General features: G+C 45.2%; 1 protein-coding gene across 1 annotated transcript; it reads right to left on the bottom strand.

Moving 5' to 3' along the window:
• Positions 1-4,064: 4,064 nt before the first annotated feature.
• On the bottom strand, positions 4,065-19,699 carry Rp9 (RP9 pre-mRNA splicing factor). The gene is given in 6 exon segments (XM_034509623.2): positions 4,065-4,597; positions 5,416-5,477; positions 10,087-10,109; positions 10,112-10,177; positions 17,640-17,769; positions 19,043-19,699. Coding segments are annotated over 6 exon segments (543 nt in total). The 5' UTR covers positions 19,106-19,699; the 3' UTR covers positions 4,065-4,398.
• Positions 19,700-22,883: the final 3,184 nt, after the last annotated feature.

Raw genomic sequence — 22,883 nt, 5'->3', positions numbered from 1 at the left:
AGGAATTATGAAATCAACAATTTAACTACACAACATTACTACGTAAGAGTATATCTTCAGGTTGCTCTGCAAAACATCTGCCCAATAGGGTGGGCCAAATGCCCAGGACTCGTTAGGATATGTAACAAAGACAGGAAAGGCATCTCAGCAGTGAGAAGCAATCCTGGGAGGAAACCTCTGAAGGCCCTGCAATTCAGAGTTTGCCCACTGCAGCCATGCAGAACAGTGGGCCATCTTCAGAGAATTCACCATGCCTTTAGCCTTTCCTAGATGGCTTCTGACAATTAATGACGTGCTATCATGCCCACCTACACTTTTTTAAACATGCTAAAAAATGGACACTGCTTGCTTTATCTTCAGGGATTTGTGTGTAGCCATATATATATATATATATATATATATATAATATATGAGTAATAGGGGCTGGAGAGATGGCTCATGGTTAAGAGCACTGTCTGCACTTCCAGAAGACCCAGATTTAGTTCCCAGAACTCATATGCTGTCTCTTTAACTCCAGTTCTAGTGGGTCTGATGACCTCTCCTGGCCTTCTCAGGCACTGCACACACACAGGCAACACACCCATATACATAAGATAGAAATAAATTTCCAAAGTAGTAGCACTGAGTTCTCAAATGGAATATGTGAATTTGTATGTACAAGTTTCCCAGCTTTGAGAACATATTGATAGTTTATTCTAGCACTTCTTTTTAAAAGTATCTTTTAATATTTATAATTTTGATAGACAACCATACAAATTTTAAGTTACATTTACTGAATTTTAAATACTTTTTATTTTTGAAAATGTACAATGAAATATGATCATATCTAACTTCCCATTTCTCCCTTCAACTTGCTCCGTGTGTTATCCTCCAACTCACCCAACTTCATATTTATTTATTCATTTATTCATTCATTTATTTTAATAGGGTCTAACTATATAGTCTTTATTGTCCTAGAACTTACTGTGTAGACCAGGCTGGCCTATAGCCATGATTACAAACACATTTTTACCATGACTAGCTTTAGAATTTTTTTATTTAAAGTTTTTTTTTTCTTACTTTATAGGCCATCATTCCTGGAATTGGACCTATAGGCCCTGATGTGAGCTGCCTGATGTGGGTGCTGGGAACCACACTCAGGTCCTCCATAAGAGCATGCTTAGCTCTCCAGTCCCTACGTTTTACATTGTATGTCTGGGTGTTTACACTACTTGGGTGTCTGTGGACCATTTGTGAGGCTGTTGCCCATGGAAACATTAGAGGGGTGTAGGATGCCCCAAAATTAGAATTACAGACAGTTGTAAGCCACTGTCAGTGCTGGGAAATTGAACCTGGGCCTTTTGAAAGAGCCAGCTATCTCTCCAGCCCCAACCTCACTTTTATGTGTATGTGGCTGTGTGCACATGAGTGCAGGTGTCCTCAGAGATCAGAGCTACTGGATCTCTCCAGAGCTGGAATTATAGACAGTTGTGAACTGCCCCACGTGGATGTTCAGAACTGAACTGAGTACTCTGGAAAAGTCCAAACTACTCCTTAACTGCCGTGCCAGTTCTCCTGTCCCCAAATCAAATTACATTTAGTTAATTTGTTTTGAGACAGGATCTCTCTATGTAACCCTGGCTGGCCTGAAACTTGCTATCTAGATTATGTTGGCCTGGAACTCAGAGATGAACTGTTTCTGCCTCCTGAGTGCTGGAATTAAGGCATATGCCACAACACCTGACTAAAATTTTACTTATTCTATGTGTATGAATATGCCTGCATGTATGTATGTATACCATACACGTGTGGTGTGCCCAATGCCCATGGGGCTCAGAAGACAGCATGGGATCCATGTGCTTATGGGACACTGCACATGCTGGGAACCAAACCCCGGTTTTCTGCAAAAGCAACAAGTATTCTTAACCATGCTGAGGCAACACTCCAGCCCACCCCTGACTGTATGAGAGATGTCATCTCTGAAACCTTTACGGGCTGCAGGAAGGGAAGACAATCTGAGAGAGGCAAGAAGGTGGCTTGGTTCAACCCGACCCAGTAGCCAGTGTTTGTTCTAATGTCAGGAGTCTGACCCAAGTGGTTTATCTTAGGTGTATTTAAGTACAGTATAGTTTAGTGATAATTAACTCAGTCTCATGTACAACAAACTGTGCCTAAGTCTCCCTGAGGACAGATCAGACGTGACTGTATCAAAACTATTTGTGAAGACCATAAAGATGGGCTCTATAGACTGACTGAGAAAACCAAATATACTGGAGGGTCTAGGGCAGGGCCCAATCCTGGAAAAGTCTCTAGTTGCACTAATGACGAGGTCACCTGGATAGAAAGCACATCTGCTCCAGGCTTCTGGGTGTGTAACAGGTGCCACATTCCTTCCCTTGAAGGAACAATCTCATGTGCTATAATTCCAGGCTCCTTAGTGCTTCTCGGTGGGCAAAGACCTCTCTGGACCTCCTACCTGGGGCCTTTATTTTTTTTTTTAAGACTTGTTATGCAGGGACTGGGTAAACGGCTCATTTGTTCAAGAGTTTACAAATACAAGCCATGCATGGTAGTGCACACCTTCAATCCCAGCAGTTGGGAAGCAGAGGCAAGTGGATCTCTGTAAGTTTGAGGCTAGCCTGGTCTACAGAGGGAGCTCCAGGACACCCAGAACTACATGGAGAAACCATCTGAAAAAACAAAATCCAAACCAACAAAGAGTGTGGACGGCTTTAGCCCATCGACCACCAGCTTCTCTATCTGTGGTACCAACCCTGACTTCAGCTACATCCAGTCTTCACTATAGGCGACTGGGTGGGTTGTGATTATGCAACATGGGGTAGGGATTTATGGATGTGTTCTGGGATACAGGTTATTATCTAATTACATTACAGTCCTCTGTGAAGATCTCAGGACTCCTGGCCATAAGCTACAGTAAGTGCAATGCAAACACACAAATGTCTTCACTGTTGCAGGAAACTCCACCCTCAAGTCAGTGAATAAGGATGGGATGTAAATCTGTACATTTTCTTTTCTTTCTTTTTTGGCTGTTCAAGACAGGGGTTCTCTGGGTAACTCTAGCTGTCCTGGAACACACTCTGTAGACCAGGTGGTTTTACTTTTTGAGTCAAGATCTCACTTGGAAACCAGGCTGGTTTTCAACTCAGATTCCTGCTTATACCTCTTCCTTCTAGATGCTGGGACTAACTTGTGCACCACTATGGTCAGCATTTTTGTTTCTGTTTTTTTTTTTTTTTTTTTTTTTTTTTTTTTTTTTTAGAATGGAATCTACTTAAAACAAGGGGTGGCGGCTAGGTAGGAGCAGCAGTGCCAAGCCCACACGTATAAGGCGGCACATACTTGATACCGAGGGTCCTTTTCAGACTGTTAATTTTAAAAAGCCGAGAACATGACAGCTAGCATGTCAGGTCTGGAGATACAGTTCAGTCTGGAAGAGCTTGTCTTGTAAGCATCAGGATTCATGTGAAAGAGCTAAGCATGGTGGTGGGTGCTTGTGATTCAGTGCGGGGGTGGGGGGGGTGGGGAAGTGAAGTAAGACAGGAGAATCCCTGAGCCTCAGCCCAGCCAGTTTGACCTGCAGGCCAGTGAAGGCACCTAAGAGTGACATCTGAGGTTTTCCTAGCGTGCACGCATGCGCACACATACCCTATCTATATACACTGGCATAGTGGCAAATGCTTTTAATCTTAGCACTTAGCAAGCAGAGGCAGGCAGATGTCTATGAATTTAAAGCCAGCCTGTCTACATAGCCAGCTCTGGGCCAGACACATTACATAGTCAGACCCTGTCTCCAAATGAAACAAAACATCCTATATACCATGTTGGTGGCATATGAGATCTTTTCTTTAAAAATAAAGGTCTTGCTACTTACCTGGGCCAGCCGTGAACTCGGCAATCTCTCTGTATCAGTCTCTTCCAGAGCTGGGATGGGAGGCATGTGCATACATACACCTAGGTCTACATGAGATATTTCTGAAAAACTTCATGCAAACGGGTAAGCCGACTGAAATTGGGGTGAGAAAAAGGAGTAGCTTTTAGATTTGTCTGTATTTATAATGACTACATTTAAAAATAAAACATGAACTTTTATTATCACGGGAACTGAGTTACCACACCACGGAGGGACAACGCCGTGGCGGTGCCCTAGAGCGCTTCCTCAGAGTCTTTTGTCACCGCCCACTGCAGCGGCCTATTAAAGCAATCACGGACACAAGTGACCATCAGGGGAGAGGACACAGTCGCCGAAGGCAGCCGCACCTGGGAGCCCACCTGCTCTGGGGTGGTCACTTGGCGCCAGGAGGCTGTGAGAGCCCACGGCTATGCCAGGTGTCCCATCTCTTGCCTCGGCGGCTCTGTCCTTAGGCCTGTGGGTGGTGCTGAGGATGCCACCATCAACTGTCACTCTGAGTCTGAGCTCTCACTAGACTTGGAAGACTTGTGCTTCCGTTTCTTCTTCTTTTTCTTCTCCTTCTTCCGTTTCTTGTGCTTTTCTTTCTTCTTCTTTTTCTTGCGCTTCTCTTTGCCTCCTGAGGAGCTGGAGCTGCTCTCGTCGTCGTCCGAGGTGGAGTCCTCCAGTAACTGTTTTAACTGCTGGATCCTAAACAGACCCACAACAGTCACTTAAGCAGCAGCAACTAGGGTGTCATGGGTAACTGCCTTGCTAAGACACCCCTTTCCCTTTTCATTGTCTTAAGTATGTGCTTGCTCCCCAGGCCCTCAGGACTCCTACCTAGCAAATGCACAGCTACTGCGCCATCCCCACTGTTCATAGGAATGCAGCTTCCCAAGAACTACAATACAGCCAATTAGGAAACAAACTTTCTACTTTCCATGACAGGGTCTCCATGTATTCCAGGCCAGCCTTAATTCATACCCAGTCAATAATGACCTTGAACTTCTAATCCTCCAGCCCTCACCTCCTAAGTCATGGTGATATAGGGGTGCATCATAGTATCTGATATATGCAATGCAGGCAATCAAACCCAACCCAGGGCTTCTTCATAAATGCTACCAACTGAACCACACCCCTCCCTTAATCTTGTCTAAAAATGAAAAGAACAAAAACTCAGATTTTTAATGACATTGAAGGTAGTCTGAGTCCAGAGCGTCAGTTATGCAAGGTATGGTGGCATATGGGTCATCTCAGCACTCCAGAGACTGAGGCCAGCTTGGCCTACATGCTGAGACACCATAAATGTCTACGTGCACGTGTTCACACACACACACACACACACACACACACACACACACACACACGACACCATAGATGTCTACGTGCACGTGTACACACACACACACACACACACACACACACACGCATCTCTGTTCAGTGATGATTCTTGCTCTCCCACTGTTGTTTACAACACTGTATAGTTTCAACCTCAAGAGGACATTGGTAGCGATGGCCAGCCTTACCTTACATCCTTTTCGTGTCTTTTATTCTCTCGAATGATGTCATACATGGGATCTTCATGTGCCTTAAGGGTTACAGAGGATTACAGTTTGGTTAGTTACCACAGACTGCTTATTATATAAAAATTAAACTTCTATGGATGGAAAACCAATATTTGATGTGGATTTTTTGTTGTTGTTGTTAAATCTGAGAGTCTTTATCTAGCCTGGACTGCCTTCAAACTGGCTATGGAGCTCAGACTGGCCTTGAAGTTTCAATCTTCCCTTCTTAGCCTCCTGAGTGCCGAGATTACAGTTAGCTTCCTGTAGCTTGACAATAGATATATCAGTGTCTATGTCTTTTCTCAACCATGTCAGATCTTACTATGTAGCTCAGGCTAGCTTTGAACTCGCTAAGGCGCTGTAGATGACCTTGAAGTCTTGACCCTCCTGCTTCTACCCTGCAGTGCTGGATCACCACTGCATCCAGCTTATCTTGAGACAAGGCCTCACTTTGCTATCCAGGATGGCCTCATACTATGTTGCTCCTACTTCAGTCTCCAAAGTGCTGGAATCTCAAGCATAAAACCACACGTATCTTACAGTGTATTTTAATCCCTTTAAAGGCCTCTAATAATTATTATTATTTGGGCTTTTGGAGATAGAGTCTCACTACGTTTTGAAACAGTTATTGGATGACCCTCGAACTCACTATGTAGATCAAGCTGCCCCCTAACTCATGGCAAACCTCCTGCTTCAGGCTTCTGAATACTGAGATCATAGCTGTGTGCCACCATACTCAGACTTATTACTGTAAATATGTTAAGGTACAAAACACCTCTCCAATTAGAATATACAGGAAATAATTGAATATTTCATACTCAATTTTATAGGAAGGGCTGGAAAGAGTACCAGAAACTGCTCTTCCAGGACAGTTTCTATCTCAGCATCTACATGACAGCTCTCAACCTTCTGCGACTCCAGTCCTAGGGGATCTGATGATCTCATCTGGCCCTCCCTGGAACTGCAAGCATTTGGTGCACAGACATGCATACAAGACACACATACATGAAATTAATTTAAAAAGCCCTTTAAAGAATGGCCTCTAACTTATGGCAACTCTCCTTCTCCTGGGTGCTAGGATCATAGGCATGAGGCGCCACGCTTGAGGCAGTTAAGCACATAGGTTAGTTTAGAAACATGGACTCCCTTGTTTTGGGCTGTGCATTTGCCAGCCTATACACATGCCCTGCTCTAAAAAAATGAAGCAAATCCCTCTTCCCCTCATGACCTCCTAGCACACAGATTCTGTCTAACGTCCAAATTCCTCTTCCCCCGTATGACCTCCTAGCACACAGATTCTGTCTGACGTCCTGGCTCAGATGCAGAGAGCCAGTTGGGCCTAGACAGGTTTTGGGTTCACATGTGATAAGGAAAAACTTTTTGCTGTTTGTTTTGTTGAGACAGGGATTTTCTATGAAGCCCTGGCTGTCCTGAAACTCATTCTGTAGACCAAGCTGGTCTTGAACTCAGAGAGATCCACCTGCCTCTGTCTCTTGATTGCTGGGACTGCTTTGGTTTGAATGACATATTCTTGTTCTTTGCAAATCAGTGTGCGCTTTTATGTTTTTGTTTTTTTTGTTTTTTTTCAAGACAGGGTTTCTCTGTATAGCCTTGGCTTCCCTGGAACTCACTCTGTAGACCAGGCTGGCCTCAAACTCAGAAATCCACCTGCCTCTGCCTTCCAAGTGCTGGGATTAAAGGTGTGCGCCACAACTGCCCAGCTGCTTTTATGTTTTTTAAACATCATTTTCATTTTTATTTAAGCACATGTGCACATGTATGCCATATATGTGGGGGTGTCCACGGGGTAAAGAAGAAGGTATCAGATCTCCTGGAACTGGAGTTACAGAAAATGTGAGCTGCCTGATGTGGGTTCTGGGAACGGAACTCAAGTTCTCTGGAAGAAGGGCAAGTGCCTTTAACCACTGAGCAACCTCTGCAGTCACTACTATTACTTTTGTGTGCGTGCATGTGTGTGCAACTGTGTGCTTATGGAGTCAGAGAACAACTTTCAGAATCTCTTTTTCTTTACACCATTTTGGTTCTGGGGCTCAAACCCAGGCCAGCAGGCTTGGCAGCGAGTGCCTCTACTCACTGAGCCAGACAGTCATTCTTAAACAAGATGCTAAGAATACAGAAACAGAGGCCAGCAAGATGGCTCAGTGGTTAAAGACACTTGCCAACAAGACTAACCACCTGAATTTGATCAGTAAGACCCATGTGGTAGTTGAGAGCTGACTCTCTCAAGTTGTCCCAGCGCCACACATAAGTGCTGTGGCAAATTCACACTCACATACACACCAGTGTTAAGAAAAATTGGGAAAAAAAAAAAAAAGAGAAAGATCCCAGGAAACACCCAGCCAGAACCGGTCACCAGCGGCGGCACTGGTATCCAAAGATCTAAGTGCTTAGAAACACAGGCTGCAGTGTGGACAGTGCTTGTCTGGGCCGCTCGAAGCCTGCACTTACTCCCCAGTGCTGTAGAAACTAGGCATACATCTGTGATCCCAGTTCATTGGAAGTGAGGCAGGAGGATCTAAATTTCAAACTTCAGGGTTCATCCTTAGCTACACAACCTGACCCTGTACTCAGAACAAAGCAAGCTACAGAGCAAGAGTGGACCTGAAGGCTGTGAGCAAAGGCAGGAGAGTAAGCAGCCTGAGGTGTCCCTGCCGCACAGCCAGCTCAAGCCCAGCCCGAGCTTCTAAGGGTTACAGGCAGGCCATCACTTCAGACGGGCTTAGGTGAAGAGGAACCACAGACAAGGCTTGTCAGCCCGAGGGGAGCTCTGCTCCCCAACATTCTGTCCACTATGATGGTCCGCCTCAGCCCAGGTCAAAAGCTTCAGTCATATCAGGCGGCTGTGATGGAATTTGTAACCTCAGCACTTGGGAGGCTATGAAAGAAGGATCCTGAGTCTAGGTCAACCTGAGATATACAGGGAAATCCTGTCTAAAAAAGGATTTGAGGCAGCTCTGTACTGAGACTGAGGCAAGGTAAGTCTTTTCTTAGAAGCTGTTTCCGCAGGGATTATCACAGCAACAAGTAAACCCTTGGCTCAACCACAGTGACTATGTAAACATACATAAAAATGAACATAAAGAATCTGTTCATTAACCAGGGCATAATTACTGTTAACTTTTGGTGTACTTAGAGTCTGAGCCGTTGAGACACATGTGGAGTCTCACTGGGTAGCCTTGGCTGGCCCTGGGGCGTGCTCTAGACATCAAGCTGGCCTCAAGCTCAGAGATGAGTGTCTTGCCTTGGGCGATAGGACAAAGGTGTGTAGTGCCATACAGAGCCACGGGCTGTTTGCACACAGGTTTCACAGCCCAAGGCTGACTGACATGAGGATTCTTTTTCCAGAGCTCTTCATCCTATTCACTGAGGCAAGTTGCCTCAACTGAACCCAGAGCCCCCAAGGCAGCTATTTCAGCCAGCTGCTTTCCACAGGGGTCTGTTCCTACTCTCCTGAGCACGAGAAGGCTGCTATGCCCACCTAATATTTACATGGATGACGCAGATTCACTCACACTCTTGGGCTGTGCTTGCTTGGCAACAGCTATTATCCACCAAGTCCTCTGCCTCGTCCCTGGGGAAAGGGTTTTGATGCTGTTTTTGTAAGATAGGCTGTTGCTGTGGGCTCCATGCTCGCCTCACGCAGGGTCTTCCTAACACTTCTGTATACTGGACTGCAGGCCTGAGTCAGCACACTAGCCTGGTTGGCCCCATTTTACATACACTAATAACCTTAGTACACGCACACAGACCCTGCCTTACTTAGCAGAATTAGTCACTGGATGTGAATGCATACCTCTGAGAGGTGACTCGTGAGCATACGGTGAGGAGACAGTAGAGCTGTCCTGTGTCATCTTAGCAAATACACACTTCCAGCTCAAAGACACATCTAAGTTTACATGGGCCTGGGGAAAATTCCTCACCTGAGTAATAAAATGTCATGTTATATATAGTCAGTCACAAAGAACAGGCTGAGCACATGGTGCTGGCTCTGAGAAAAAGAAAACGAGGCCTGTTCCTAAGGCTGAGGTATCTGTCTTTGTCGTTTCCCCGCAGTGCCTGTGGTGTACGTGCTAGGCCAGCGCCTGAGCTGCACATACCCACCTTCCCTTTGAAACCTCTTTTCTCATTCTGAGACAAGAACTCGCTAAGTTGCTCGGGCTAGTCTTTCAGTTCTCACCTCTCACACTGCTGACCTGCTAAATAGAGAACACCTTTCATTTTCTTTTTCCTTTTTCTCTTCTGAGACAGGGCCTCATATAGGCCAGGCTGGCCTCAAACTCACCAAAGCTGGCTTTGAACTCACGATCTTTCTCCTGTACCTTCCAAGTGATGGCATTACAGGCATGCACCACCATGCTTACTTAATGCAGTGCTGGGGCTGGACCCAACGGCCCTGTGCACGAGAGACAAGCACTCTATCAAAGCAGCCACACGATCAGTCCCCAGTTGTTTGTTATCTGTCACACAATGTGCAACAGGTGTGTTACCATCTGAGGGTGTGGCTAGGAGGCTTCTAGGGGAAGCATTTACAGAGAGTTCTCTACAGACTACCCAGCTAACATTTACCATCTGTGCCAACTGTAAATAGTGACCGAGCAGGGTTTTACTTACAACTCGAAACTGTTCTAACTTCTGTTGCCTTTGATAAAGAAAGGGCATTCTTTGTCACCTGTTCGATGGCCATACCGTTTGCAACGCCAACCTAAAACCACAGAAAAAACAATTCTGTAAGATAATATGGTCTCATCTCATTGAGATACTGTTTCAGTAGATTCAAGTTTTTCATTAGACTCCAATTCTAAAATACACAGGATTAGTGGATGAAAACCATGAAGGTCCCAGAAAACAATGAGGGTCAACTAATTGCTTCCTTACACACCTTTGAATCTTGTCAGGTTAGGAGTAAATGTTCCATCTGCAGATGTTATGAAGCAATGCACTGCAAAAGTATCATAAAATGCGAATGTACTCGGTGTACTTGACTATATTTCACGAAGTGGGGGTCAGTGGTGGTTCCCCGCACCGACATGGTGGCACACAGCCAGCATGTTCTCCTTTGGCCTCCATGGGCTGCTGTATGCACGTGGCAAACATGGGCTCATGCAAGCACACACGCACGCACATGAAAATAGTTAGAAAGGAGAGTAGAACACTCTTTTATTTGTGAAATGGCTGTTTCTGAGGGCTAGGAGTTGAGGTTAGCCAGAGAGAACGGCTCAGGATGCTCAAGGGTACGGCTAAAATCCCCAGCTGCTCAACAGTAGTATCTTCTTAGGTTGAGAAAACTGTGTACGAAGTGCCACACACACACCTGCCCCAGGTACAGCTCGAATTTCTAGACTTAAGTGACACTCGCCTCTGAAGCGCTAGGACTTAAAGGGCATAATTCTGTTCCATTAAGGGCTAGCCTTAAATTCATGGAGATAGCTTGCCTACCATTTGGAGTGCTTGTATTAAAGGCTTGCACCATAACTAACCTGACCTTGTTTTTAAAAAAGTATGCATTTATAAAAATATGCATTGCATGTATGTGAGAATGTGTTTGTGCATGTGAGTGCACTGCCTAGAGGCCAGATGATGGTGTGGGACCCCTGGGACTGGACTTACAGGGGTGTGAGCCCCTGCACTGTGTCCTCTTCGAGAATGCTATGGATGCCTAACTGCTGAGCCGATTCTCCAGCTTGAGCCTCGTGTTTAAGCAAAACATCCTCTTAACGATGTTAGTGCCATTAGAACATTAGAACCTGAAAAACAGAAACTGTGTTTAAAGACGTTGTTAATTGATGTTGTGTTTTGTTTTATGTAGCTCTGCCTGTCCTGGAACTATTTAGACCAATCTGGTCTAGAGCTCACAGAGAGCTGCCTACCAAGTGCTGGGATTAAAGGTGTGCACCACTATACCTGCCTAAGAGATTTATAATGAGAAGTAGCAGGCCCTGAGGACCTGATATGATAAACACACACGAACATATTTCAAGTCGCAGAATCATAGAATCACGAACACAACTCAGAGCAGTGAATATGGACTTGCCATGCAGTGTGACACCTGAGCTGTGTGACGCAGCAAGGATGGGGTCCCGGGTGCCCCCACATCTTTTCACTCCAGCCAGATTGGGGCAAGTCAGGGCTGCCTGGGGACAGTGAGCCAAGTGACCACGGAGGTCAGGAAACAAGAGACTGCTGGAAAGATAACTTGATGTGGTCCAGCAACTCCAGAAAGCATGTTGTAAGGGATTCAGAGGCCTCTGTGGCACCTGCATGCGAGTGTGGGAGCGCATGACTCAGGCAAGGCCAGACCGGTCTCTGCCTTATTCCCATCAGAAACAGTTTACCACAAACTTGCTGTCTGGGCTAGTCAATATGCTCTCAGGAGCACCGCCTCTACCTCTAAAGCTCCCGTTCCTGGCATGCTGGAGTTACAGACACAGGCAACCTTTTCCATCTTTTACATGGGTGTTGGGGATTCTTTAAGGATGACTTCTGAACTGCTTTTATCCTCATGTGTACCCATCATGCTAACTGACAGAAAGTAACACACCTAAGCCTAGGACTAGGAAGGATGTGGCAGGCCTACCCTGAGTTCCATGCCAGCAAGTTCTGTGGTAAGAGATCCCGTCTGAACCTCCCCTTCCTTCAGGCTGTCATCTAGAACAGCCTGAGGAAGAAGTACCACATTCTAAACCAATGCTACATCAGCAATAGTCAGGGAATATGAAATGCCAAGGGGTATGGCTGGATACACACATCCAAGTACATTATTAGTTTTGCTCTAAATTATTTTAAAGTGACAGTGATGCACCAGCATGGTGGTGCTGGAGACCTGCAACCTCAGCACTCAGGAAGCTGAGGAAACAGGATTGCTAATTCAAGGCCGCTCTGGGTTGTATAAGGAGATGGTATTGCAAAACAACAACCACCACCTCCCAAAAACCAAAAGACGATCTTTGTAATTCCAAGTGCGGTCCACAGCAGAGGTTAGAACATGAAAGTGCTATTAGTAATGTAGACTCTTGGAGCCCTCCACAATACAAACGAATAACCGAATATGGACATGTTAGCAGGGGAAGGGACTATGACCTCTCGGTGGTGGAGGCATACAGGGAGGTACTGTGCAGAGAACACAAAGAATCAGAGACATGGGCTGGGGATGAGGGAATGTGATCTGTACACTTAGCAGTTTGAGAAGCATTTTGCTTTTCTATATATATTTTAATATTTTATGTTATTATTTTGTTTATATAGGTGTTTGCCTGCACGTCTGTCTGTCTATACTCCACATTCATGCCTGGTACCTAGGGAATCCAGAGGAGATCACTGGATTCCTGGCACTGGAACTGCAGATGGTTGTTAAGCTGCCAGGTAGATGCAGAGACTGGGATCCCTTGGTCCCCAGTTGATGGAACTGTTTGGGAAGGATTGGGTGTGGCCTCATTAAAGGTATGTCTCTGGGGTGGGGCTAAGAGATTTCAAAAACCCATACCACTCCCAGCTGGTTCTCAGCCTCCTGCTTGTGCTTGAGATGTGAGCTCTCAGCTACTGCCTCTTGCTATGCCTGCTGCCTCCCCATCGTGGTGTCATAAGCTCACTGCCTGAAGGCAGCTTCAAACTAAACACCTTCTGTTCTACGTCATCCCATCCATGGTATTCTGTCATGACAACAGAAACGTGAGCAAGACAAACAGCCAGTGCTCTTAACACTGGAGCTATCTCTCCAGGCCCAGAACCACTGTTCTTAACACCAGAGCCAAGAAGAGTATGCAGGTTTGTGTAATGTGTTGGGAGCCGACTTTTAGCAGAAAGCGGCTAGATTATCTTTGCAGCCATCTGGAACCATATACCCTGATAAGAGATTTGGTTTTCAATAGCCTACAACAGCTGAAGCACACTCTGATATCTCACATATTTTGTGTTGTTGTTTATTGTCCCCAGCTGCAAGGCGCACGTGATAGCCACGCCTGCAAGGCATGCAGTTCACGTGCTGTCCACGTGCTATCTACGCCATACATGCTTATAAGGCTTACATCATATCAACACCTGTAAGGCACGTGGCAAAAGCGTATAAATACCTCAGATTTCCCTTCAATAAAAGAGACTTGAGACTAGAGACTTGAGACCTGACCACACACCCTGTCTTGTCTCCATTCTTCATGTTGATTGCCCCTCTAGCTCCACTCTCTCTCTTGACCAGAGCACTTAGCCCCAAAGTGTTGAGGCAGAGTAAAGGCCACAACAGTAATGGAAGATAGCTGGCCCATCAGGGTTAATATGCCATAAGCCAGCCCTATCTTTTGAAAGTTTATAAAATTTGTATTTAATGCTATGGTTGTACTGCCTGAATATGTGTCCGTGGGTCACGTGTACATAATGTAGGCCAGAAGAGGGCACTGGATCCTCTGGAACTGAGTTATAACCGTGTGAGCCACCACGTGAGTGCTAGGAACCCAACTGCGGCCCTTTGTAAGACAGCATCACTCTTGCTGCCGGCCTCTCCAGCCCCACCTTTCAGTTCCCCTGCCTGGTAAACTCATCCAGATCTTTTACTCTCCTGCAGCAGACAGAACTTTTGTCATACAAAGGCCTCACAAACATCCCAGGAACTGGATAAGCCTGGCTGCTGTTCCCTCTCAGGTTCTTTCCTTTCTGCATCCATTCTTAAACACTGAGCAGCCATGCAAGCCCGTGACATTGGACTTCATGCAGCGGGGGAAGGCACAGGCATCCCTGCGTTACAACAAAAGTCAAGAGCACCTGCTGCCACCCTGTGCTTGGTAGCTTGGTTTAGGTCATGGGACTTCTTTTTATACACAGAAACAGTCTTACTGAGTCACTTGCCCTTTCTTCCTGTTTCTTTGTGGAACACTGAGTACCTGCTTCCAATACCTCAGTCTAAGGAAATCCACTTAACCTTGATGAGAAATGCTGGGCTCCCAGTGTTCTTGTCCTTAACAGTCTTGAAAAATCTGCAGAATGAGGTCTGAGCTTCCTTAAAAAGACATACCCACACAGGACTACCGCTATTTGATTCTATAAAAGACTCCTGGCAAAGCCACACCTCTAAGCTGTTGTCATTACTAGCCTGGGTACATCACTCATTCTATAGGAAAGACAACCTTTCAGAATATTAGCTGAAAACAATGGACTGTTTAACATCCAGCCCATGATGGCTGGTTTTAAGTCACTTTGACATAAACTAGGCATTTTGGAGTAGGGAACCCCAGTTGAGAAACACCTACTTCAGATTTTTCAGTAAGCGTCTTCTTGACTAGTGATTGATATAGGAGAGCAGGCCAGTTCACTGTGGGTGGAGCCCCCTTCTGGGCTGGGCAAGCCAAGGAGAGCAGGCCAGTTCACTGTGGGTGGAGCCCCCTTCTGGGCTGGACAAGCCAAGGAGAGCAGGCTGGTAAGCAGCAGCATTTCTCCATAGCCTCTTTATCAGCCCCAACCTCTAGGTTCCTACCCTGTTTGAGTTCCTGCCTTGATTTCTCTCAGTGGACTGTGACTTATGACATATAAGACACATAATAAACACTCTCCTCCCTAAGCAAACGAAGACATATCCTCAGACTGGTTATCAACTGGGCATATAAGAACCCAGTCAAACACTTAAAAACCTGGGAACTGATACACTCAAAAGAGGCTCTCAGAAGTCTTGACATGACCCTGGCTATGTAGAGCCCTGCCAGTGCCTGGGACTGTGCGCATGCACTTCGAAGACGCTAGAAATCCAATTCTCTTACTCCTTTGTGACCTGAGGCCTGGGAAGACAGAGCCGTGTGTGGTGATACACATCTAGGCTTTTAGCTACTCAGGAGGCTACGGCAGGAAGATTAGACAACACAGCAAGACCTGACCAGAAGAGGAGAGCAGGCTGAAGTAGAGCTCTAAACTGTGTCACCTCTGAGGAGACATAACACACACACACACACACACACACACACACACACACACCCCTTCCCTAGTTCCCTCACCAATAAAGGTAGGTTTCTTGGATTAATGTGGTTGAAGAAATACATGACAAGTTATTAGCTGACCATACTAACTGAGAATACAGACTGTCAGAATTGTTCTAGGAAAGTTACTAACGGTGCAAGAAGTGTCTAAGAAAAAAATTGTGTAATGCACACACAGTACAGGTAATAAAGATGTCACACTAACAGGTCAGACCTTCCAAAGCAGAGTCAGAATTCTTGGTCATGAAATCATTTGAAAATAAGAAAATGGGTTTGTTTCTCAGTTGCTACACAGTGGTTCCCAACCATCCCTATCCCTGAGCCCAGGCCCTGGGGATCTGCTAACTTCTGAGGCTGCCAAGCATGCATGTAGTATACATGCATCCGTGCAGGAAAAACAAAAAACAAACAAAACCACATATACACACACGACTAAATCTTTGCAAACTATATAGTGGTACAGGTTTAACATACCTATATGCTATGGGGAAAGCAAGGCAGGAGGATTGAGAATTCAAAGTCAGCCTGGAGCCAGATGTGGAGACACACTTTTTTGCTTGTTTTGTTTTTTAAGACAGGGTTACCCTGTGTAGCCCTGGTTGTCTGGGCACTCTCTCTGTAGACTAGGCTGGTCTTGAACTCAGAGACCTGCCTGCTTCTGCTTCCCAAGTGCCAGGACTAAAGGTGTGCGCCACCACTGCCCGACAAGGAGGCACACACATTTGATCTCAGCTCTGAGAGGCATGAATTCAAAGGCAGTCATGGCTACATAGTAAAACCTGGTCTTAAAAACTAAAAAGCCACGCTGGCCAGTGGTGGCTCACGCCTTTAATCCCAGCACTTGGGAGGCAGAGGCAGGTGTTTCACTGTGAGTTCAAGGCCAGCCTGGTCTACAGAGTGAGTTCCAGGACAGCCAGAGCTACACAGAGAAACTGTATCTCAAAAAAACAAACAAACAAATAAACAAACCCAAAAAAACAAAAAACAAAACAAAACAAAAAAACCAAACCAATCAAACATCAACACACATACACACACAAAACAAGACAAAGAAAAACTGAAAAAACAAAAACAAAACCAAGGGGGGAAAAAAAAAAAAAACCAAAAAACCAAATATAAGAAGCCCAGCCTGGGCTATGCGGAGATGCCTGGTTTCAAAACAGAACAAAATGGACAGGAACCTGACAGACACATCCTGTGCAATGCTGTGATGTGTGTGTGACGGCCCAGGAGGCCGGTGGAAGCAGGTGGGACACAATATGTATGGAGAGCTCTGCCTGTCCAGAGCCAGTGGTCTGTGGTCACTCTTGTCAGGTTAATGGATAAACACCACTCAACACTGGCAGCCTACGAGCAGAGCTCTGATGTATCCCTTACTCCTATGGTGTCTCTCATGGGATGCTCCTTTTGTTGCTGTAGTACCACTCCTCTGCTCTGCGGCGAAGGAAAGACCACTGGATTTGAAGTCAAACGCCATATAGACCAGCCTATAACAGCATTTGCCCTGGAACTCGCATGGTAGGGGTAAGAGAACCAATTCCCACAGGTTCTCCTCTGACCTCCACATGTATATTATGGAAACTACATATACAACAGATACATACACACAGTAATTAGTAATAATAAATAAAAAATTTAGGGACTGGTAAAGCACTCATCTGGCATAGGCAATGTCCTACAGTTGATCAGTTGATCTCTATAGCAACACAGACAGACAGACAGACAGACAGACAGACACCCCTCCTGTGAAGAGAACAAGCTAGAAGAGGTAATGGTATTGTAAAGTATAGCATACAACCTGTGTGTACAGAGGAATGCTGTAGTTTGGATCTAATTTGTCCCATAAGGGTTCCTGTGTTGAAAGCCTTGTCCAGTGTAGTAGTGTAGGGTAGAGGACCCTTTAAGATGTGGCACTTAGCACTTAGAGGCAGGTTTCAGTCATGGGGACTAAATACTCATGAATGGGAAAGGATAACTGCCAGGTCTGGAGTGACTGTACACCCATCTCAGTCACTCCCTGTGAGTGCTCCCTTCGGCTTCTCCATCATGTATGCTAGCAGAGAACACAGGCCAGAATGCTCACGCTGGGCTGTGCAGACCTTGCAGCCATCAGACTGTGGGCCACATAAACCTGTTCCTGAGTTACACACCCCCTGCTTCTTGTTTAGAAGAAGCAGACTGATGAAGACATCACTCCAGCCCTTGCACACTTACATTGCATAACTTTGACCTCTCTCCCCAGCGGCATCCAAAGTCCTTTAGTCGGAGCGTGAGCCAGGAACTCCCTGGCGTGTTCATTGCCGGGCACATCTGGTATACAGTCTTCCGGCTTCGTCTCATCCTCCTACAGGAGGATAGCAGTGTGTAAGCAACAGGACAAAACCAGAACCCAAAACGGGACTCCGTCCTTGCTTCCTGCTTGCAAAGCTACTGTTGTCTGGCTTCCTCTCACTCTGTGACAAGGCCCACCCTAACAGCATCCCCAGAGACTGCAGAGGCAAAGAATCAGTGAGACAACTACGCAGAGAAACAGCTCAGCCTCTACTGCAGGAAAATCACTATGAAGCACAAACTCCATGCAGGACTGACTTATGACCTCCACGTACTAACATAAAATATGTCAAAAAGGTTTCATTTTTTTTTCAGTCTGTGGATGGAGGAAAGGCAGTCTAGAACATTAGAGACAGACCAGCACATGAACATAGCTCTAAAAAAAAATGATACCTGGGGAGAAGGCAAACTCCTCTCAGGATGCAGGTGGAGTGGAAAGACAGACAGCCTTAGGAGTCTGTCCTACCTTTTCTCTAAAGGTCACATGCGTCTGTGATGGGGATTTTCATCAGTGTGTGACTGTATTTAAGACTGGAATATTTCTTTATTTCTTGTTATTTAAAACTTTTTTTTTAACCAAAAGTCTTTAGCCTTTGCCTGCTTCTGAGTCCCCTCCTACTGAAACACCCAAATTCTGTAGCTAGGCTGCAGGGGGTCCTGGCTGCGACCACTGCAGTGCATGTTCCCTCAGGCCTCTTCACAGCCTCCCTGAGCTGAGGGTACTCAAGACTCTAAGGCTGAGTGAGAAAGCCAAAAAAAAAATAAAATAAAATAAAATAAAATACAAACAAAACAGACAGCAGAGTTTCTAGAAGATACTGCTACAGAAATGGAAAAAAAAAAGGCTGTTTCAGGGACTCCTACATGTTTATACTAGTACCTTGGACAGGGAATAATAGATTAAATTTCTAGGAAGGCATAGTTCAAAATTAGGGTTCACCTGGTAAATGTTTTCATCGAAGGCAGTGGTTCTCAATCTGTGGGGTAGTGATTCCCTTGGGTTTGAATGACCCTTGCATAGGGGTCAACTAAGACCATCGGAAAACACAGGTACTTTACGATTCACAACACTAACAAAGTTACAGTTAGGAAGCAGCAATGGAAATAATTCTATGGTTGGAACTCATAACATGAGGAACTGTATTAAAGGGTTGCAGCATTAGGAAGGTTGAGAACCACTGATACAAGGAGATTGAAAAAAAAAAAAAATCACACAATTTTTCTCCCAGCACACCACTAAGCTCACAAGTATATTTAATAGAGTATCCAGACGTATAGCCACTTACCTTTATAAACCCAGGAGGAGGTTTCTCGTAACTAGAAAATGAAACACAGAACGCCATCTTCATCAAACAGGTCAACAGAAAACAATGCACATCTACACTGCTGCAGACTAGAACCAACCTCCTCAGAGGCTTCCCCGCCACCCCCAGCTGTGTCAGACAGTACCACAGCCCCACAGCATCCGCAGTGTGCACTCCAGACTCACGATGCTTGTCTTTGGAGCAAGTGGCAGCACAGGAGGAGTGCTGCTCAAAGACCAACACTCAGATGCCTCAAGAGTCCTATGAACTCCCCAGAGTGACACAGGACACTTCAGTCTGGGCCCCTCCTCTCTAAACCCTAGGAAGTGCTCATCACTGGAGGCCAGAAGGGACAGAAAAACACAAGGATGTATGTCTTCTTTGTTCTGACTCTTATGCAGGGCCTAAGGGATCTTCAGATTTTCCCTTTCCTGCTCTGAAATGTAGGGAAATAACTTGGTAGGGGACCGGCATAGGTTGCTTTCTGTTGCTGTCACCAACACCATGACCAAATGCAACTTGTAGAGGAAAGGGTTTATTTACATCAGTTTACAGGTTAGGTTAGGTTAGGTTATCATTGACTGAAGCAGAGACCATGACTTGTTCTCTATGGCTTGCTCGGACTGCACTCTTCTACAACCAGTGTCCAAGGGTGGTCCTGCCCACAGTGTGGGTCAGGCCTTCCCACACTCATCATTAATCAAAAAAAAAAAAAAAAAAAAAAAAAAAATGTCCCCAGACTTTCCCACTGGTCTATTGGACGGTGGGAATTCCTCAGTGGAGGTTCTGTTTTCCCAGGTGACTCTAGTTTGTGTCAAGTTGACAAAAACTAACCAGTGGAAGAATGGATTAGAAATGCCATGAATCCAGAGCCTTGAAAGGTCAGGGCAAAGTGCAGCCCCTGAAGGCTGCAGGGCAAACGGCTGGATGGGACCCAAATCACCTTCTTAGACTTGGTATAGTACCTTTCCAACACAGATATTTAAGACATTTTCAAAAAAAAAAGGTGTGTAGTGACACAGACTAACTCAGTGGGGTGGATAGCCTGGTCTTGTATTTTGATGCTAATTCCACTTTCTGGGAGGGGCTGCTGAGAAGGAGTGAATCAGGATACCGGTGACTTCTTGTGAACCTTCTGCCCACCTTAATTTGTAGAATAAAGGCTAGAGCCGGTGACTGGGCAGTAGAAGGGGAGGTGGAGCAAAGAGTTTGGGGGGTGGGTGGGAGAGGAGGAGGAAGGTGTGGCCTGGAAAAACCACAAGTTAAAAAGGATCTCATGGATGGGGAATAGAGTAGTGTAGTGGTCAATCTGCCTAATCTAGGCGTGCAGCTGGTACTTATATCATTTGAGTTGTGTTTTTATCGATCCAGCCTTCTTGGGCTGGAGATTTACTGCACCAACTCAGCAAAGCCGATAGAAACCTGGGTCATTTGGCTAGATGCCATAGTCCATCAGCAGTCAATCATTACCAGGATCAACAGAGTCTCAAGCGTCAGGACTGAAGGGAACCTGCTAGTAAAGTCCATAAATCCCTAAATCCATCACTGAGCTACAAGTGTTGAACAAACAAGACATGGCCAGTTAGAACAGAGTTCAAATGCATGAAGATGTATCTTAACACTATAAAGGAATGTGATACAATTACACATTTTGCAATTTGTTAGCAAAAAGCACTCCACATAAGTGTATTGTATAGATGTTTAAGTTTAAAGTAAGGTAATCAGTATTTATTACCAAGACAAATAAATTCATACATTCAAAAAGAAACTACCCTCAAAGTATCATTCAAGTGCTAAGTAAAAGAGATTTAAAAAGTAAAATAAATTTGTCTCCACTGTGACAGTTAACAAAATCTAGGCTGGCTGAGTGTATCGGTGCCCACCTTTAATCTCAGCACTTGGGAGGCAGAGGCAGTTGGACCTCTGAGTTCTAGACCAACAAGAACTACATGTTGAGAGCCAGTCTCAAAAAACCAAAAAGGAAAGAAATATGGGACTGGAGGCCCAAGAGGTGGGCACATCAATGGAAGAGCATCATGTACAAGGTTTTGATTCCCAGTACTAGGAAGAAAACAAGAACTCTCCATCCCAAACATCAAACCTGCTTTTGGATGGAGGTATAGTTTGGTGGTATAATCTGGGCCTGGGTTCTTTAGCTGTAGACCAAATCTCCAGGACTATTATTAAAAAAGGTAAAATACACAAACAGGTTTTAAAAAAGACATTTGTATCTCTATTGAGTTTGTTACTGTTTGAGACAGGGCCTTATTCTATAGCCCAGGTTGGGCCTGAACTCATGACAATCTTCTGCCTCAGTCTCCTGAGAGCTGGACTCCATATAGGTTTAGTAAACTTCTGTTAGTTAGTTCTTAAGATTTAAAAACAGCAGTTAAGGTCTATTTTGTACCCTGAGGTTTTGCTGTGATATCTCTGAGCATGTACCAAGTTGTTCTGAGGAGTAAAACAGCCAGACTAGGTAGGAAGGAAAAACATCTGAAATGGACTCAGAAACTCATTCATGAATACATGGATAAATGTTTTCTGAGGTGGAGTCTTTCTCCATACACCAAGCTGGCTTCACAGCCACCATTTTCCTGTCTCAGCCTTTTGAGTGCTGGATTACAGTCAGGAGTCTTTAGGGACAACTCATTAATCTTTACTCTGTGAAGTACTTTACATTACTTTTCAAAATTAGCATGTCTGAGTATGTATGTCTGTGCACTACATGTATGCCTGGTGCCTGCAGAGGTCAGAGTGGGGCATCAGCTCTGGTACGGATGGTTGTGAGCTGCTGTGTGGGTGCTGAAAACTGGACCTGAGTACTTTGTAAGAGCCCCACCATCTCTGTAAGCCTCACTTGAAATTACTTTTGTGTTGACTGTTTAGTAGGATTTATTTGAAGCATTCATTAAATATACTCCATCTCACAAAACTTTCTGCAGCTGCCTCCAAGAAACTGCAGAGACAAGATGCCTGTTAGGTAGCTCATGAGAAGCCTGAAGGATGGGCAGCAGACTCAGGAGCCTTCAGTAGCCTAAGGTCAAAGAGAGAGAAGAGGTGTAGAGACAGCTGAGACCTGAGGGAGCAATCAGGATGAGCAAAGGAGTTCATCAGTAAGAATCCGCTGTGGTGCTTCCCATTCAACATGGCTGACGGACTTCCCACATATACATCTGTCTTCCTCCCAGAGCATTTAAAATGATAGTTAGAAATAATGAAGCCAAGGTATCCTGAGTCCAAACAACAATCCTGATTTCAACAATGTGGGGAATGGAAGGAAGTTAACAGACTTCTTTAGGTAGAAGAAGCCAAGGTCTTCAGATGGTAGCATGGACACCAGAGGCTGAAGCTTTCTTTCCTCACAGCCAGAAAACTGCCTGTCCTACCCTTCAGCTTGGGTCTATGTGTGGTTCATTCAACTCCAGATTACTGGCAGCCAAACATACTGTCAACTTCAGGCAGAGGACAGAAAATGCTTGCAGAGAACTTTGAAATCCTAGAAAGGTCTCTCCATGCCGACACTGGGCAGTTTCTTGAGAAAAATAGCACCCAGCACCCTGACCCCCCTATGTTGAAGCTGCCAGTCAACAAATGAAAGCTGGGCATAGGAACACATGACTTTAATCCCAGTACTCAGGAGCCAGGTGGATCTCTGTGAGTTTGAGGCCAGTCAGGGCTACACAGAAACCAAATTCCAAAACAAACAACCCTCCACATGAGCACCTCCCTCCTCTCTCACTTTAAAAGTTTTATTTTATTTCATTTTAAAGACAAGATCTTACTGTATTTTCAAAGTTAGCCTAGAGCTCACTAGGTAGCATAG

Source organism: Arvicanthis niloticus, chromosome 8, assembly GCF_011762505.2.
Source record: "Arvicanthis niloticus isolate mArvNil1 chromosome 8, mArvNil1.pat.X, whole genome shotgun sequence".
NCBI classification, from domain to species: Eukaryota; Metazoa; Chordata; class Mammalia; order Rodentia; family Muridae; genus Arvicanthis; species Arvicanthis niloticus.
The sequence above is the reverse complement of the archived record's forward strand: the minus strand, read 5'-3'. Positions and strand labels throughout refer to the sequence as shown.